This window comes from Crocodylus porosus, unplaced genomic scaffold (genome assembly GCF_001723895.1).
Source record: "Crocodylus porosus isolate Cpor-Errol unplaced genomic scaffold, CroPor_comp1, whole genome shotgun sequence".
NCBI lineage: Eukaryota > Metazoa > Chordata > Crocodylia > Crocodylidae > Crocodylus > Crocodylus porosus.
In genome coordinates, this window is record NW_017728886.1 from 35482138 (window position 1) to 35500990 (window position 18853).

The 18853-nt window shown below is 39.7% G+C and overlaps 1 protein-coding gene across 1 annotated transcript in view; it reads right to left on the reverse strand.

Moving 5' to 3' along the window:
* SLC39A12 (solute carrier family 39 member 12) overlaps positions 1–18853 on the reverse strand; it is a 48690-nt gene that overhangs the window by 3383 nt on the left and 26454 nt on the right. The window contains exons 6-10 of the mRNA XM_019550553.1: positions 17725–17897; positions 16212–16364; positions 12277–12340; positions 5032–5190; positions 3168–3355 (exon numbers count right to left, since the gene is read on the reverse strand). Of these exons, the coding sequence (XP_019406098.1) occupies positions 3168–3355; positions 5032–5190; positions 12277–12340; positions 16212–16364; positions 17725–17897 (737 nt within the window). The remainder of the gene's footprint in view (positions 1–3167; positions 3356–5031; positions 5191–12276; positions 12341–16211; positions 16365–17724; positions 17898–18853) is intronic.

Genomic DNA, 18853 nt, shown 5'->3' on the forward strand with positions numbered 1-18853 from the left:
TGTGTGTGTGTGTGTGTGTGTGTGTGTGTGTGTGTGTGTGTGTGTGTGTGTGGTTTTGTTTTTTTTAAAGAAATGGAGGCCTCAAGTCAGGCTGCCAAATCCTTAATTAGGTACTTCAGTATGTAGCTGAGCACCCAGAGGCTCCTCTGATATCAAAGCAGGTAATTCATTTATTTTCAGAGATAATAAAATGATTAGATTAGTAAATAATTTTCAGTAACAAATAAAGTGATAAATTACTGCTATAGGACTACTCAGGAAAGCAAAATTATGTGCTTGCTTAAAGTGTTTGCAAGCTTGGGTCCTTACAGAACAGAAAAGGACGATACATTTATCAAATAATTCTTTTGCTATGAGTGATTTGTTCTGTTCTACTCTGTGCACTGATTCCTCAGTATTGATCCAGACTAAACAAATAACCACTTGCTGGATAACAGTAATATTAAAGAAGAGATTTTTGAGGGCATTTTAATGGATAATCATAATTACTGACATACAAAAGCATGTTCTGTTCTCAGTCTAAACATAGGTCAAGTACAACAAATCTCTCACTGTGTAGGTCACACAGAGCATACAGGCAGTGTGTTTCCTATCTATTAAACAACTAAGGACATGATCCTGCAGACACTTATTTTTGTGTTTATCCTTAAGCCCATTGACATCAACAGAAAAATATTGTTAAATGCATGCACATTTGTAAAATCAAGTCATTTTTTTTTCTTTGCTTAACAGGAAGATGAAGATTTCCAGAATCCTTTCCAGCAGTCTGATGATTATTAGGAATCCTGATGTCTGTCTTCCCTACTCTTTCTCCTTTCCATTTTCTCTTTTTAAAATGAGTATATCTTAATGTTTTGCTAATGGAAACAGAATGACATTTTTAGAAAATGAAGCCTTTTAATTAACCATGGAAGTGTTACTGCAAAATCTCAATTGAGGATTCAATCACTGAGCTGCCCTGGCAATGATCCTCCATCAGTATTTCACAAAGCAGAAACCAGTGACCTTGTTTTGTTTGTTGTAGATGCTTCTCTGACCACCACAGGAAGGATGTGCAAGTCTTAGAACAGATACTGAAAATTATAGTTAAGGTTTTTTGTATAGCATTGGCAAGGATAATGATGGTTGCTGTTGTGGGGGGAAAAAAGTGAAGAATATTAATAAAAAGCAGAGACTTGCCCTATCTGTGCAGAATGATACACAATATATAAAGTGCAACTGATTTTCTCTTTAACTGTCATGTATTTGTAATTTGTAAGAAAAAAACAGACTGTTAATTTATAGGTCCTTAAAATATGCTATTAAAAACTTTTGCAATAATTCATTTATTATAATATCAAACACATAAATGTGGGTTAGCAGTAGGCCTGCGCGAAGCAGCTAATATTCACTTTGGATTTGGATACAGCCGATTCGGTGGGGAGTCAGTGGGTCTGGCAGGGGTCCCACCGTGGTCCCCAGCCCCCACTCCCTGGCCCCTAGTACTTAACAGTTCAGAGTCAGCTGCAGCTCCCTGCAGCAGCCACCAGGGACTGTCCAAATCATCAAAGCTCTCCAAATCTTTTCCAAAGATTTGTGAGAGCTTTGAATCAATTTAGACCTTTAAATGGGTCCCCTGATTCGATCTGATTTGGATTTAGAGATTCGGCTGGTGGCTGATCCCAGAGCAGTGGAGCCAGGTGATGGATGGTTGTGGGAGCTGCCACATGCAAGCTTCCCCCTCCTCTACTCCCCAATGTAGAGTATTTTTAAAAAGTGCCAGATTTTTGAGAATTCCAGATTTTTTATATCTGGATTGATGAGGTTATACTGTATGTATGTGTATGTGTGAGAAAGTGTGTGTGTAGCACAAGCTTTTATGAAGGTCACTTCATCAGATGCCATAAAAGAACATGCACAAATTTGTATAAGAGAAATAAATTAGAATACTAACGGCATCTCAATCACTTCTGCCCATAATCCCTTCCACACCTCAAGTACTGCCCCTGGCCTGGGATCATAAATAATGAAGAAAAATATCAAAGCAGACAGACATCTGATAAGTTTAGCAGCTTATCCCAAACATCTGAGAGAGAAACTGAGATAGAAATGGAGACATTCTTGCAAGATTTCTGGGCTTCATAATTCTGGTTTTCCAGAAAGAACAGAGAGAATCTCTCAGATTATTTCAGTTTATATACATCAAGTCCCTACTGAAACAAGGAAATGAAGTGTATATAAATATAGGAGAATGAAAATGGAAAAAAGTTAACCAGGTGAATATTGCTGGCTGAAGTAGTTCATTATCAACTAGTTAGAGATGCCTAGGTTTTTTAGTCTGGTTTTTTGGAACTACAAAATTTAGTTCCTTCAGTGTCTCTTCTTGTTTTATGCTCTTTGTATCCCTTGTTTTGCCCTTTTTGTTATTAAACATGTTTATTGTAGCTGTGCTCAGGCACCCAAATGAATGGGGCTATACATGGTTTGCGCACATTGAAGCAGCAGTGGCTTTTGGTGAGAACAGTGCTTAAACTCTGCACATCCACACCTGCTGGCATTTTTCAAATCCAAAAATGTATAACTGACACACCTCTAAGCCAGTGGTTTTCAACCTGTGGTCTGCAGACCCCTAGGGGTCATTTCCTGGGACCCCTAGGGGTCCACAGACTGTCTAAAGGTGACTATGATCAATCAAAAGTGTGTGAATACCAACACTTCCAATTCAAAGGGTCCACACCTCCGTTCAAAATTATCAAAGCGGTCTGAGCCTCCATTTAATATGTTTTAGGGGTCCACAAATGAAAAAAAGTTGAAAACCACTACTCTAAGCTCTTCCCACCGAACCCATGCTTGAGCCCTCAGGTTCTGGTTTTCCTGAAAGCAGCCACTGATAACAAGGTCAGAGTAGCCCCACTGCTGAAATTCTGGATTTGGAGCCCATCAGAAGGTATAAGTGAATGCAGCTTGGACAGGACATGTTTGGTCTGGTCCTTAGCAGGCCCCACTGCTGCTGCAGTGCAGAAAATCCCATTTTACTTGGCATTATACAAACTGGAGTAGAAGACAGCCCCTACCTTAAAGAGTTTACAATCTCCTTAAAGAGTTTACAAGAAGAGTTTTCTTCTGTTTCTCTGCTATGCTCTTTTATGACATGTTCAAAGGAAAATAGAAGAGACTGCAGTGCTCACCATTTCTGCTAGTGATAAATACAAGAACATTCCAGCTGTGACCGTAAAAATCCAGTTCTGAACACATGGGTCAGTAGATACAGAAAGGCCAATGTAAAGTCCTAAGAAGGCAGTTAGTGCACTTATAAAATTCATTAGAATTGCAATTTTTGTGGAGAGCCCTGTACTTAACAGCACGGCAAAATCTCCTGCATAGAAAAAATAAGAGGAAGACAATTTATTACACAGCTGATAAAACATTTTCAAAATCTTCTGATAGTAAATCACATAATAATTAAGATATACACAAACACAATGTATTGGGTAATAGATTCGGGGCATCTGTGACATTTCCAACTTGGATACATTCAAACGTGAAATCACATGCTTTCCCAGAGTTTCTAAATCTTTCTTAATTGGGAACTTGCCAGCAGAAACCTTGTGATTATATCTGTAACTTGGCCTTTGAGTCTTTACTTACAGGTGCTGTATGTCAGAAAAAATGCTGGGTTTGATTTTGATCTTGGGAGGATAATTTCATTCATTGCTTTCAGTGAAGGTACTCCCAGTTAGCCCTGTGATAAGTTATATCACAATTACCCATTAAAATGTTCCCCTTCTATTATATACTACTGCATGAAAGTCACATAGCACAAGTATTTTGGAGGAAAGTTAATTGCATTGTCTTGTTACCCACACCAGTTTGGCTGTAATTAATGTTTTATCATTCTGGCCTATCAATTAGCAAAAGTGTTTGTAGCCTCTGGAACCAGTACACTGAGAAGTTGCTTCTCCACAGTGCAGAGTTGGAGGGATCTATGTATATGTGTAGGGCTAAAAATAATGAGTAGGAAAAGCAGTGCTAGCAGATCCGTTTGTATTACTGAAAGCAGTGCTGTGTATCCACAGCATTTCTGATAACTAGCAGCAAGACTAAACCCAATGTGGGGTATGGACTTCTTAGTTCCTTGATTGCATGGTGAGGACCTCGATGAATTCCATGTTTCCTCAGCCATAACCACAGCTCATCACTTTGTTTGCTCCTGGGTGCCTGACAATAAGGAATGAGGTGAGGCTTCTGCTCAATGGGAAAGCTTATACCTGTGTGCCAAATCTAAGTCTCTGTGCTTGAACGTGGGATTCTTGCAGCATTTCCCAAACCATAGGGAGTGCCCTCTCCCAAGGAAGTATAAAAGGTTCTTTTCTGGGATGAAGCACATACAAATTACTGAAGCAATCTGTAGTAACCTTTAGTGAAGCTGGGCACTCTTGCACCCTCCTACCTCATCTGCCCCTGCAAGTTCCACTACCCTTGCTTCCCCTCACCACAGATTAGTGCTGATCACCCCTGCTACCAATTGCTACCAACGTTAGAGATGAACCCACAAGGTTTGGGAAATGTTGACTTAACAGATCAGGACTTGTACTACATAGATTCATTGTTTCTCTTCCTTTAGACTACACCAAAGTAAATACAAGTATTAGTTAAGAGCAACAGCCTATCCCTAATTAGAGAGCTATGCTTCTAGGTAGATGGAACAGCATGATCAAAACAGACCTTCAAGTGGGATCAAAAAAGATCTGCAGTGAGAGCTGTATGATACATTACAGCATATGCACAAATTGATGTGGGGTTGGACACACCGACCCAACCCTCAGTGGCTGATGCATCCTCTTGAGGATATTGTGTGCAGTGGCAGCAAGGCACTAGGGAAAGATTCACCCCTACTATATATGCAGAAGATGGGATAAAAGGAGGGCTGTGCCCTCTTCATCTGATCCATCCAGTGTACCAAAGGTAGAACAAGGCAGGATCCAATAAAATGGCATTGTTACCCAAGACCGTGAAACTGGTTAGAAGAAATGAGCAATGATGTTTGCTTACCCATTTCATGGGGAATTTCATGGCATAAGATAGCAATAGTAGTTGTCACACCCGTTTCTGTTGAGGATGAAAATGCTGCTCCTATTACCAGGCCATCAGCAAAATTGTGAAGGCTGTCACCCACCAAAACCATTATTGCTAACAAACTAATTCCTTTGCCTAGGGAACAAAATCAAAAGTAAAACCAAAAATGTATCACATACTTCTACTTATCTGCAAACCTGTGCTATTAATTGAACCCAAACTATGTGTTGTGAAAAGCCAAGACAACTAAAAGATGACTGTTCTTATTGTACTGGTTTCAAGAATTTAGCATGGAAAAACAGCCAATAATATATTTCAGAACTGCAAATACCAGGCAATAGCCTATTTTTGTCTCTCTTTTTTTTAAAGTAGGTAGACTATTTTGACAAAAAGTTTAGATTTGGTCTGAGCACCATTGAGTGATTTACTCCAAGGATTTCTCATTAACTTCACCCTAGGGTGCTCAGGCTCATGTTTGCTCCCCCCGCCCCATCTCAAACTGTTTTTCCTTAAAAGGAGGAGTTTATCCAAATTGGGTCAGAGAGGTGTACAGCTGTAATGAAGGGAAGAATTTAGCCTCATGTAAATGGTACTTTAAACACTATGAGTAGGACAAAATTAATGTTTTCACAGCCTCATCTTTAGGCAAATATTACATTAGGGGAAAGGATTCAAAAGGCAAAACACCTTAAAACACCATCATTAGTACAGTGTCATAGCATATTAGTTCTGACCTTTGTTCCAGTCAATTAATGAACACCGTGATCATGCATACCACTCCTGTCTCTAGCATCAACAATAGAGGTGGCTGTTTTTCTTTCACCTTGTTTTCCATGACCTTACTTTAGCACTGAACATCAGGCCTGTGCAAATAGGGAAATATTTGATTTGGATTCAGATTCAGCCAATTCAGAAGTCAGTGATTTGATTTGGAGATTTAGATCGCTGTCCCAAATCGATTCGGCCAAATTGGCTTCGGAAAATTCGGTGCTGATTTGGAGCGATTCGGTGATTTGGCCATAGATTGGCAGATTTGGATGAAAACAGCAGAGTTGGTAGTTCCATCAAGGAGATAGATGCAGGGGTTTCTGGGAAACTGTATCTCAAATTGCTGAAAGCAAAACTCATGTCACTTGTGTGTGTTAAGGCAGTTTTGGATGAAAACAGCAGGGATGGTAAACTGTAACAGGTGGCCTTACCAGTGCTGGTTATATCTCTGCCTGCCCACCTGTTAGATCTTTACCAGCCCACCTGTTTCTCTTTTGCTCAGGCAGAAACAGCTCACAAAAGCAACAGAAAGGCTGCAGACAGAGGCTTATATGCTGTTTCTACATCCCTCCCACAGAGCACTGTAATTGAAAGGGGACTCAGGGAAAGATCACAGTCACTGGCCAGTTACCGATGTCAGTCTTTTCCCCCCAACTCCCACTCCCTCTTTTCAGTTTCTGTTCCCTTGAAAGACTGCCTTCTGAATCTCCAAATCTTTTTTTCCAAATTGATTCAGAGGTGGTTTTTTTGGTCTCCCAGTTCCATTCAGATTCGGTGATTCCACCTCTGAATCAAGCTGAATCATCTGAATTGAATCAGTGACCAAAGCTCTCCACACCCTTACTGAACATTACGTTATTTGTGATCTAACATTCGGCATTGGGAAGACTACTAACCACATGCATGGTAAAATACATTAAGGCTAGAGACCGACATTCAAAAAGTCTGAGCCTGAATTGATTCAACCTTTGCGGGTTAGTCTAATCTGCCTAAGCTGAACTGGTTTGTAACAGGACAAACATTCTCTCTCGACTGAGGTAATGCAGGCATTTCCCTATTCCCTGCTGGCTGCTCAAAGAGCGGGAGTATTGCCAGATCCCAGCCCTCTCCTAGGACCTTGAGGCAAAGGGTGCGGCGGGAGGGTGTGCAGTGCATTCATCTGTTGCTGATGTGGTGCTTTTCAATCTCCTGTCCCTGCTTCTTTATACTGTCTGCAGCAAACTGACAGGGGAGAAAGCCGTCAGGGAGCTGATAACAGTGTTTATCACCCCATCAAAAAAAATAGCCTCTCTCCATTAGTTCAAATGCTTCTTAAACAGCTTACCAGCTGACATGTTGATTAGCTCCAAAAAGGCCTATGTGGTCACTGTTCTGTCTGCTTGTGTCAGTGAAATTGGAGAAACACACACACAGACAACTCTCAGCATTAGCTAGATTACCAGATGCCTAGGGTCCATGGTGATGGGGTCTGTTCTGTGAGAGATGGGAGGGAGGGGGGTAGGGGAGTCCTGCTTGCCCAGCAAACGGTGAAGGTGGTAGGGCAGGGGGAAGCCAGGCACACCCTGCTGTACCTGCAGTCTCTTCTGGAGCTGCAGCCAGGGAGCAGAGGGGAGGGGCCAGCTCTGCTGTGCAGCAGAGAGCTCCACCCATCCCAGAGAGCATGCCAGAATGCTGGGGGAGTCTGGTTTATCTTAAACCAGCAAGGGGTCTGGGACAAACATTGCTTAAACTGGTTTGAGTCAAATCAGTTAAGCCTGATACTGCATTCAACCAGGTTTAGCTCAAACTGGTTTTAGCCATTTTCAGACTGGTTTATGTGCACTGAACAGCTGTTCTGTTACAGGTTTAAACTAGTTTCTGATCACTTAAACTGGTTTATGTGCAATGTCTGTCCCTAGCCTAAGTGTTTTGGGATAAATCTTCTGCTCGCTACCTGGACCAGACAGGTGGGTTGCATGAACTCATACACAGGGGAAATACATTTTTCTCCCAGAAAATAGAGAAGCTGTAGGCTATAGCTAGGGGCCATAGAGTTAAATAATTAGAGCAAGTTTATAGCTGGTGCCAAAATCCTGAACCATTTTTGGTCCTGGGACAATTCATTCCATCCACACTCATAACCACATATGCCGCACACATTATATATCTCCCAGAAAGCCTGCCCAATGCCTGTGTATCCTGCATGCATAGTAGAACAGCAGCGGTTCTGTCCCACTGCTAAGGCATACCTGTCTGAGGGTGAAGTTACACTTAGATTACAATAAGGATACTTAAAACATGAGTGTCTTCATGGTAAAGCTCATTAAGTAGTGCTAAATACCCTCTGCATATCTCAAAGTTACACCACTTCAGGCAAGGGTTAACTCTGGGCGGGGCTACCTAGTTTGGGTTAGGGTAACTCCAGTCTCCTTCATAGAGATAAAATGAGCAATTTGCAGTCCTTCAGTATCTCAGGATGCACTCCCCACCACCCCATGTAGGGATAGAACCCAGGTTCGCTGTCTCCTGGCCAAACCCCTACTCACCAGCCCTCTAGTGGTAAGTAAGAGCCCTGCAGGCAAGAAACAATATTAACCCTTAGCTAACAACTGTTCACAGCATGTGCTAACTTTAACATCGCTTAACACTCCATGGTTTTAGTATGATCTAAGTGTAACATGTAACTTCACCCTGACTATACAAGCAGGGTCAGGATCAGCTTTCCTAACTATCCTAAATCACCTCATAGATAAAACATGACTACCCTGGGTTGTAAGGTGGTATTTCACAGGTGAATATAAGGTGGATATTGTTATTACAAGGTTTTATTGCAATACCATTTTTCCAGGGAAGACTGTTTTACAGAGTTGTGGGGGATGCTTTTCTTACATAAACTGGCTAAAGCCAAAGCCTTCAAACTGTTATTAACCTTCCCTGCCCCCAAGAAAACAAACAAACAAAAAAACACAGCATAAAAGCCTAACATCTGTATTCAGAAAATCCTCCCCAGTTGCCTGGGAGCCCTATAGGTTCAGTAACATTGGCAGGCTTGTTAGATTTTCTTGCCAGCTTACAGAGCCAAATGTGGATGTCCCCAGATCACACAGCTCTTTCTAAACACTTTGGGCACTTTATAATCAATAGTGCAGGACAAGAGTTGCATAGAAATAATATATTGCTGCACTACAGTAAGTTTGTGATTTGTCATAAGTATCGGCTAGAATGAAACTGTAGTTCACCATAAGATATTCAGTTTGTTTTATTTAAATAACAGTTGTGGAAAGAGGAATAGTGTAATTACTGGAACTCCTTCCAACATATTATCATCAATAATATAAAATGGGGGTCAGAGTAACTTTATGGCGTGTGAAACATTTTAAAGCTTTTGCAAATGTAGTCTTTGTGAACATACTGGACCGACATCGAAGAAAATCCATGCATGAAAAACCCTGAAGGCTTTTCCTTATTTTTCTTCATTCCATTTTAAATAACAATAATGTTCTTAACAAACATGTGAATACACTTTACTGCTCTACTCTACAATTTCCTATGAAAATAAGCATTTTAATTTAAATACATCTTTGAATAACCTGCATTACATTTGTAAATGTTGGTGCATTCTTTGAATAAACTAGGAAATGGGGCCCATAGCAGATTAATTTTTCTAGAGCTAGCTTAGGTTGGATTTTTACCACATGATTTCACATTTACAGGGTTTAATTTGATCAACCTTTGCCCATAAGCATAAAGCTTTTAGTTCAATGTTTTCATGGTTAATACCATATGCTCCTTACAAAAGCATTTCTGATAAATCTAATATGAATCAGAAAATGCAAATACAAAATGCTAATATTGTTTGCTGAGATAAAGACAAAAGGGATCTTACAGTCAGAAACATTAAAAGGACTTAGCTACCTAAATGGAGATCTAACTGGAATTTAAGACATGCAAGTGCAAAAGTAAATCCCTCTGCCTGACTCATTGATGGCTGGAAAATTCCCCAAGCACCTAAAACTGATTCTGTGCATGTCCAGAACTGCTTCCATTTTGTCAGGGCTTAGCATCTTGGTGTTTATCTTAGGCCTACTCTGCACACCAACAGGACTTGGCTCCACATAAAATACAGCAGCAGTGGCCACATATGTCCAAGAACTACAGCTAGACAATGCCTCTCCCCTCAACCACACACCCCTTTTTATGCAATAGCTAAGTGGATGTAGACACCCTGAATTCAATGCCCCTGGCCTCAGGAGATATTCATGTTGCCAGGGACAGCGGTGGCCTGTCCAGATGCCATAAGTGGCACAGGCAGCCTCTATGTGGCATGCAGAAGATTGGGAAGGGGACAGGTAGCACAGCAGTAGATAGAGCAGGAAGCAGAAAGCAGAGCAGGAGATAGAATAGGGCAGGGGACAGAAAGCTGAGCAGAAAATTGGTTAAGGGTAAGGGATCAGGGTGGTGCTCAGGGAAGGTGCGTGGCTAATTTGTGGCATGCACAATGAAAGAGTTGACCCCCACTGGATGTAGTATGATCTATGGATGGCCATGTCCAGGGAGCTGAAAGATGTGAACTTTAACCCCTCAGAAGGAGAAAGGCCTGTAACCTGGTCTCCCACTCCCTGGGTGAATGCTTCAACCAGAAGCAAAGTATAAAAAAGGGTGGTTTGGGTACCTCTTCCAGATATCTTTAGAAAGAAATGTGTGATTTCCTCTCTCTGTTTTCTCTTAAGCATCTATTTCCAGGTGTAGTTTCATGGCTGTGAAATGCAAGGAGAGGGAGTTGTGTCCCCAACACTCAGGGTTAGATACGTAAGCCCAGAGAGATGAAATTTAAGACATACCCTGTCTTCTGTGTTTCTTATTAGCTACTGTGGGTGGCATCTTTCTCAGTCTGCTGGCTGTTGCGAATCCTATTCTGAGCTACCTCACTTTTCTTATCCATTGTTCGAGGAGTTCAAGGGCTTACGTCATGTGCCTGAAAGATTACATCAGCAATCGAATGCCTAAATCCCTTGGTTGATTTAGGCCTTAGTCAAAAAATGTATCAAGTATCAAAATAAAGTCTTTGAAAGTTTGTTATTTCTCAAAATATTTTTGTATAATATTATGCCTAGTTTTCCAATGCAGCAGGAGGACTGAGTTATGACCCAAAAAAATGAAATGGAGCAGGGAATTTTTAATGAAGAGATACTTGGAAAATTATCTCAAATAGAAACGTACTATATTTGGAGCAGATAACCTTGACACTGCCTGGAATATCTTTGATGTTTAGTAGATAGTGATGACTAAACAGGATTGCAAAATCTAGAGATGAAGTAGATAGTAGCAGTGAAACAGGTACTTGATGATATACTGAAGGAAAGGTCAGAATCAAGCAACCAGAATCCAGTTTTCAAGAAGTAAAATCCATGACAAAATGGAAACAAAGCCTACAATATCCAAAGAAGAGTACAAAGAAGCTAGCAGAGCCTTATGAGACTAGCAAAGCATTTTGGGTCAGGTCCTGAAACCTTAGTGTCACTAGACAAAAGGGAAAAGAATGTAATAAGTACACAGATTTTAGGTAATATAGGGTTCTTTCAGTCTTATCCCTGCTATGATATTAAATGGACTAAATGATCTACTGAGGTCCCTTCCAACCCTAACATATATGAATGTAAAGAGGTTATATACAGATACTCAAGAGCAGAATTAGGTCTGTACTATAGTGTCTCATTTTTTCATAAAGAAAAGCCAAGCAGAGACAATGAGAAGGTTTTCTTAATTCACTTAATCAGACAATAAGGGAATTGGTTGGTCAAAAAATAGCTTGGATAATATAATGAGTCTAAAGCTCCATATGAAGCATAAATCCCTGCAGATTTTAATAAACCTATTTCATTAACATGAAGGAGACAGAAGGAGTAAGGGAGGAATTGTTTTTAGTGTGGTGAGTCAGGAAATGAAGAGCGATGACAGTAAATTATAGACAGGTTAGTTATGTTAATCTGCAGTCAGGCAGAAGGCAAGGTGGAGGTGCACTTTATAGACTAACTGAATCAGAGATGGATGAAAGGACATACAGAGATCAGGACTATCACATTTTGCTCAATGCATGCCCAGTCACAGTATCTGATGCAGTGAGCTGTGGCTCACAAAAACTCATGCATCTCTGATTCAGCCGATAAGGTGTGCTTCTGCTTTTGCTTCACAGTAAACAAGTGAGAGTTTCCCTGTAAGCGAAGGGTTTTGGAAAAATAGTTTACAATGGCGGGTAAACAAACATTGAAGCGAGGACCATCTAAGATTAATGAACTTCACAATTACAGGGCTGGCTAGCTGGAAACATTTCTTAAAACAGAGATTTAATTATGTAGCCAGGCAGCAACGGATGTGATGATGTAACACACAGAAAACAGAGCTAAGCCAGTTTCACACCCCATCCTAAGTCTTGGGATTTTGTGTTGCCTGTTTAGTCTTTTTATAAATACTAACGTTTTCTGCTGGTCGCCTTATTGTCTGTAGGAACTGCAGCAGCCTCAGAATCTTCCGGACTTTTCTAATTAAGAGGAGAGAGAATGGATTGGTTATAGAGGCTGTTTCAACCTGTTGTTATTAAACAATAAAAAGTCAAATAGCTCCACTGCTTTTTGAAGGAAACATTAGCTGTTGCATCTACATCTATGCCATTATCATCACTGGAGTTACTAACTGAACACCGATCGCGTGGCTATTCTTTCCACAAGGAACTCTTAATCTAACTCAGACATAAATAAACCATTTTGGTACCATTGTGGTCTCTTGAGAAAATCATGGTTCATTGTTGAACCTAAAATTGAAGCCTAAAATTCAGAGTTGAAAAGGACTGTGTTACAATTCAGGGAACTGTACAGTTTTTGTTATGAGTCAGCAAGCTTTGATGTAGCATAATCGTGGGTAGTGTGAAAGCATTTTTAAGGAAAAATAGTAGACTGGAATTTATACGGACTTATGGAGTCCATAATCTTATTAGCCACTTTGAAACTGCAAGATCCTGATGGAGATGACAAGAAATATCGTTTGGAGATAGCAAACAAATATTAAGGTACTGGACTGCCTGAGTTTCGAAATATCAATATACCTGCTTTTGTAACACGCCCTCATCTTAGTTTTAAGAGTGAGTCATAAAAACAGCAGAGGAACCATCCTCTTTTTGTGTTAACTGTTTTTCATGCACGGTGCCTACCAACTGGAACAGAACTGGGCCCCAAATTTCCTTCACTGTGGTGCACCACCTCATCTCCTTAGTCTGTCTAAACTGAGGATTGCAACCAGTTGCAGTCATTAGTAGCTGGGCAACAATGTTGTCGATAGGTAGAGGTGGTATTTGGCACCACAAGAGTTCACCCTCATTTCAAGCTGTAGTAAGTTCCTCTGGTGTAACAAATAGCTTTGCCCACGACACTAGAGGTTTGAACTCATGTACCTGATTTGCCTATCAACTTTTAGAACTGCGGCAAGGTCTTAATCTCACTATGCATTCCCTATTCTGGGAAATGGAGGGCTTTTGGCAAAGAAATAGAGAACCAGCTAGATTTCCAGTCTTAATCTCTGCTTAGCTGGGGAACCAAGGTATTAAAACTGCCATAGCTGCCTATACAGAGCTCACAAAGAGGATACTTTGTGCGAGTCAGCACTCACTGCTCCAAAGAACAGAACAGCAATGCATGCTGGCTGCAGTGTCTTGTGTGGTTCTCTTTTACTACAAATTATTGTGGCAGTGAAGTAAAAAAGGGGTTGTGTGCCTCTGAGGCACAGACTAAAAAAATGTCTCTTATTGCTACATTTAAGAAAACAACTTTGCTTTCCGTGAGTTTAGCCAGTCATATGAATTCCAGCATTTATTCCAAGTTTTCTCAAAGTATTTATTCACATGGCATCTCTTTGAACTCTGTGTCAAAAATCCAAGACTAATCATTGACCTGAAAGATTTATTAGTTTTTTGTAGTTGACCAATGTTTGTCTAATAATTATGTACAAGGTTCTGAAAAACATGGGCAGCTCTCCTCCAAACTGACTCAGACACATTAGTTCCTATTATCCATGAATAGCTTTAGGATGGTTTTGGTCATTAACGTAAACAGGAAGTAATCATGCAACTTAAATTTAGTATGCTCTCTCTTCACTAGTTTGCTTACATGCATTCAGGCAACAATTTCCCAACTGCGGTCTGTGGATTGACAGTGGCCCATGGGTCATTTCTTGATAACCACTTTTCTATAAAAAGTGGTCCAAAGAAATATTTGAGACCCACCAATTTAAATAAGACTGCAGCTACACATCCTGAAACTACAGACAATCTGAAGGAGAGACTGCCTTTGGAAAAAAGAAAAAAGCGCTAAAATGTAGCAACCCATGTAGATGCTTGAGCACTGCTCCATAGATCTAACTGGAATTTTTTAGTGATTAGGTATTTTCAGTTGTCTGGTTTTATGTACATATTCAAATAAATGGAAACATGTAGGCTGAGATTTCAGCTGTTAACTAATTATATACTGTATTTTTTTTGGACACAATCTTTCAATACATACTCTAGCTTAAAGTTTGAAAGGAGTTTGGCCAGGAGCTTCAAGGAAATGGGTATGCTATGTGACAATAGAGCACCCTCTGGTACAGGTTATTCATTAATAAAATATGCATTTTCCTAGGACAAAAAATTTAAATCAGGACAAAAATCATGCATCTTTTAAATTGCTTTGGGAGAACTTTCTCAACCCAGAACTGTCCTTATCAAACTGGACTGCTTGGTAGTTATATCCTTGCATGTGATTTACTTTTGAAGAAAAGGAAAACAGCAATTTTTTGAAAATATTCAGGGCAAAAGGAATTACATCTTTCTGTTCTGTATTTGTAGATGCTCTTTATAAAGATTTATGATTAAAATCTGCCTGAAAAGATTTATTATGTACTGAGAAATCTACAGATACTTAACAATGCATCCTTTCTCAGGCCACAGAATGAGAAAATTAATAAACACTGAAAAATATTATTAACTTATGATATTAATTGGGTTTATTCTTTGAGATATACAGAGAAAGAAGAAAATCAAGTCAGTAAAGCATTTTGTATCAGGAACCTACCAACCGTATGGTTGAAGTAGATTTGTCTCTGTCTAAATGGTCATTTAATTCAGAATCCACTGGGAGGTCATGGGAATGCCCCAAGTGCCCATTAACTAATGAAAGGCTCTGCTGGATGAAGATGCTTTGCAATTAGTTCTGAAGCCAGATGGATACAGGTGCAGTCTTTGTCAGTTTCATGTTCAGATTTAGCATTTACATGACCTATGAGAGATCTTAGCTTGAAAATAAGAACAGTTGAAAAGACTGCAAGCTGTGCTAAACATTTTCTAATACTTTTTCAGTTCAGAAAACTGAATCTGAAAAAAAGTTTAATGTTTTATAGGGAACTTCAAGACATTTATAGGAAATGACTTTGTTTTAAAAACGAAGGTTTGGGGTTCCCGGGTAAGATTAATAAAGAGTGTAATGTTTAGTGTTCATTTAAACACCTGGAGAAAAATAGTCTCTCTCTCTCTTTGGTTAAGTAAACACAAAGTCATTATGTTTTATTTATCAGTTGAATTACTTCATTCTTAAAATCTCACATGTAAAATCCTAACATTACAATGTTCATGCTATTCTCATTCCATTTAGGTTATGTGGTGTTCTTGTGTCTCAATCCTGCATTCATTAAAGGTGGTGGTGGTGGTGGGTTTGGATGCATGAGGAAGAGATTTCTGGTCAGGCCAGTGGTTAAGCATCCTATGTAAAACAGCAGCAGCAAAAGTTAAGCTGTTTGAAGCAAAATTAAGATGGCCTCCCATCCTGAGAGAATAAATGAAGCATCATGTTATGTGCTACATGATATCCTTGTGGGTAATGACATTTTCAAACACCAGGCATGCTGAGATAAAATAATAGAATTACTGAATGCATGGTATCCAACTATGAGACAATATTAATATAATACTAGATTTGAAGTTCAACATCTATATTAATTTTAAAAAATCCATTGGGACAGCAAATTGTGAGCAATTTGGTAAATTTTAAAGTGTAATTTTTCAAAGTGCCTTTAAAAGCACTTTGTTTACATTTTGCTTTCAGCTCTCCAGGCAGAGCCAATATGAAACGACTTCTGTACAGAGGTATGCTTTTCACCTGCTCCCATGCTAGCTAGGAAAGTTTGCTTATAGAATACAATAATTAAATTAACTAGCCCTTTTTAGAGTTAAATACATCAAACCTATGGAACAAAGTAAAGTAGAAATGGAAGGGAAGTCTGGTGGGAGTAGTTTGGGAAGCAGCACTTTATAGTTTGTCTTACTTCATTCATGCAGTTTATAATTTCAAAATTAGTGATTTAAAAAGAGATAAAAAATAAAGTTCTACCTGGTCACTTGGTGATACCAAAAGAAAGAAACATTTTTCTATCAGAAAAAACCCATGAATTCCTCCAATCATTCCTAAGAGTTTCCAAACATATTCTTTCCCATTGTAGATGTGTTCCAACTCTTGTGCTTCATGTTTATGTAACCCAAGAATCTGGAAAAAGCGGTGAAGTAAAAAGACTTTTAAAAAAATCATTTGGCTTTTGCTGTTTGTCCATAATAAGGTAACTGTATGCTTAAAGTTTTGCTTCACTATCACTGCTAGAATTATAATAATGTGTTTTAAGGTGTCTGGTGGACACCTGTGTAGATGGATGAAATTAAATAAGTAATGGTTTCCATTATGTTTCCATCAACCCTTGTTACTAAGAGCACTGTTATTTCCAGAGGCCTGTCTCCTTTTTTGTACTTCTGGAGTAGTTTGATCATTACAGTCTAAAAAGTTGTTTGGGTCATCCTCAGATACTAAATTCATAGAGAAAATGGCAGATTGAGGATGGAGAACATAGTAGCATTCCTTTAAAAAGCTTTGAAATGTGTCCAATAATAATGACTGGCCTCAGTAATCATCTTTTTTTCTTCTGCTAATTGTTTGTCTGCTACCCCTGGGAATTTTTCCCTTTTCCAATTTAACAGCTGTATTCTCTGTTCTTAAAAATTGCTGTACTTGTTCTCCTCCTCAAACCTGAAGATTACTTTGCATTTGAAAGCTTATTTAACTTTACAATTAATCCAATGGAAGACATTGCCCCCCCAATTCTTACTTCTTACAAAATTACTTCTTGCAAAAAATCGTGGACCATTACGGCTACAGCAACCCTCTAACACTGCTTTATATCTAAAAGATGGCACTTTAAAAGTGATACATATTGTATACATCACTGTAAAAGTTAAGAGGTTAAATACCTGAGGGATTTAGAAGTACATGTTCCAAAGACTTTTAATGACACTTATTTCCCTAAGTTTTCTGGTATTTCCAGTCCTGCCTTCCAGGCCCTTCCAACATAGAAAACTACCTATACCTGACACAGATAGGTGATTACTAGACAGCTATCTACCAACTTGCTCTTGATTTTTCCCAATCCAACAACAAGACACAGGGTTAATGTAATATGTTTGACTCCTTCCTTGGCTTCACACAGGACACAAAATCTATAGCTATCTCTACTGGTTTGCAAGATATTTCTCTCAGATCTTTTTCTTCCATTACATTTTATTAATGAGAACCTTTGTGTGAAAACAGGACCCATGTTTCTTCTGAGTTAATCATCTGTTGCCTTCTGCTTCTCACTCTTCAACCTTTCTCTGATTTTGCAAAGTGGATAGTGCAATGGGAGGGCTAGATCTATGACTTTTAAACCACATGGGAAACTTTATTTTATAAAAATAAGAGCACATGAACATTAGCTAGGTTGAAGATACAAGATTTTCTGGATATTGTTGTGGAGAAGAATGGAAAGAAGGCAGCATCATAAAGTAAGCATTTCTTTACATATAGGAATCATGCATGTTACCTGTGGAATTAGATGCAGCAGGGCATCTCCAGAAAGGGTCCCAACAGCTAAACCTACAAACAGCTGCAAAATGAGTGTATAGATTTCTTGACATGAGTTGAACAAAATGAGGGTTGTACCAAACATAGATCCGATAGTAATAAGCAAAACTGCAACAGTGCTGTAGCCATACTCTATGGGGAAAAGGAAACAAATAAAACCAATGGCACCTTTAATCATTGATTATTTAATTATTTGAAGCACACCAGTAGGAAAAGTGTGAGCAGTGCTACATTCTTCTTTTAGATGCATAAGGGAAGGGTCAAGACCTACAAAGAATTCATTTTACAATGACTTGAAGAGGAACAACCCCACCCCAGAATACCAGGCCATAAAAGACAGATATGCTTCTACTGTGGAGATGACTGAAATTCAGAATACCTTACTTGTGAGGAGGCAAGATTGTCTCTCTTTTCTGTTTGCACTGACCTTTAATTCACTTGGTCACCATGACTGGTCCTTATAAATATTCACAGCTAATACTACCTTATTAGCTTAACACTGTGTGTACACCTGGTGGAGGGGAAGAACCTGTCAGACCAACCTGGTGGCCTTCTATGACCAGGTCACAAAATCCTTAGATGCAGGTGTAACAGTGGACGTAGTCTTTCTGGACTTTAAGGAAGGCCTTCAACACTGTCTCTCACCCCATTCTCACTAAAAAACTAGGGGACTGTCGACACCTACACAGTCAAATGGGTCACCAACTGGCTGGAGGACCACACCTAGAGAGTGGTAGTGGATGGGTCATTTTTGACCTGGAGGGATGTGGGCAGTGGGGTTCTGCAGGGTTAGGTCCTTGGGCCCACACTGTTCAACATCTTCATCAGTGACTTGGATGAGGGGGTAAAAGGCACCCTGTTCAAATTTGATGACACTAAGATGTTGGGGGAAGTGGGCACGCTAGAAGGGAGGAATAGGCTGCAATCGGACCTAGACAGGTTACAGGGATAGGCAGATGAGAACAGGATGGGATTCAACACTGACAAGTGCAAGGTGCTGCACCTGGGGAGGAACAACCGGCACCATACCTACAGGCTGGGGAACTCCCTTCTCGTCAGTGCAGAGGCAGAAAAGGATCTTGGAGTCA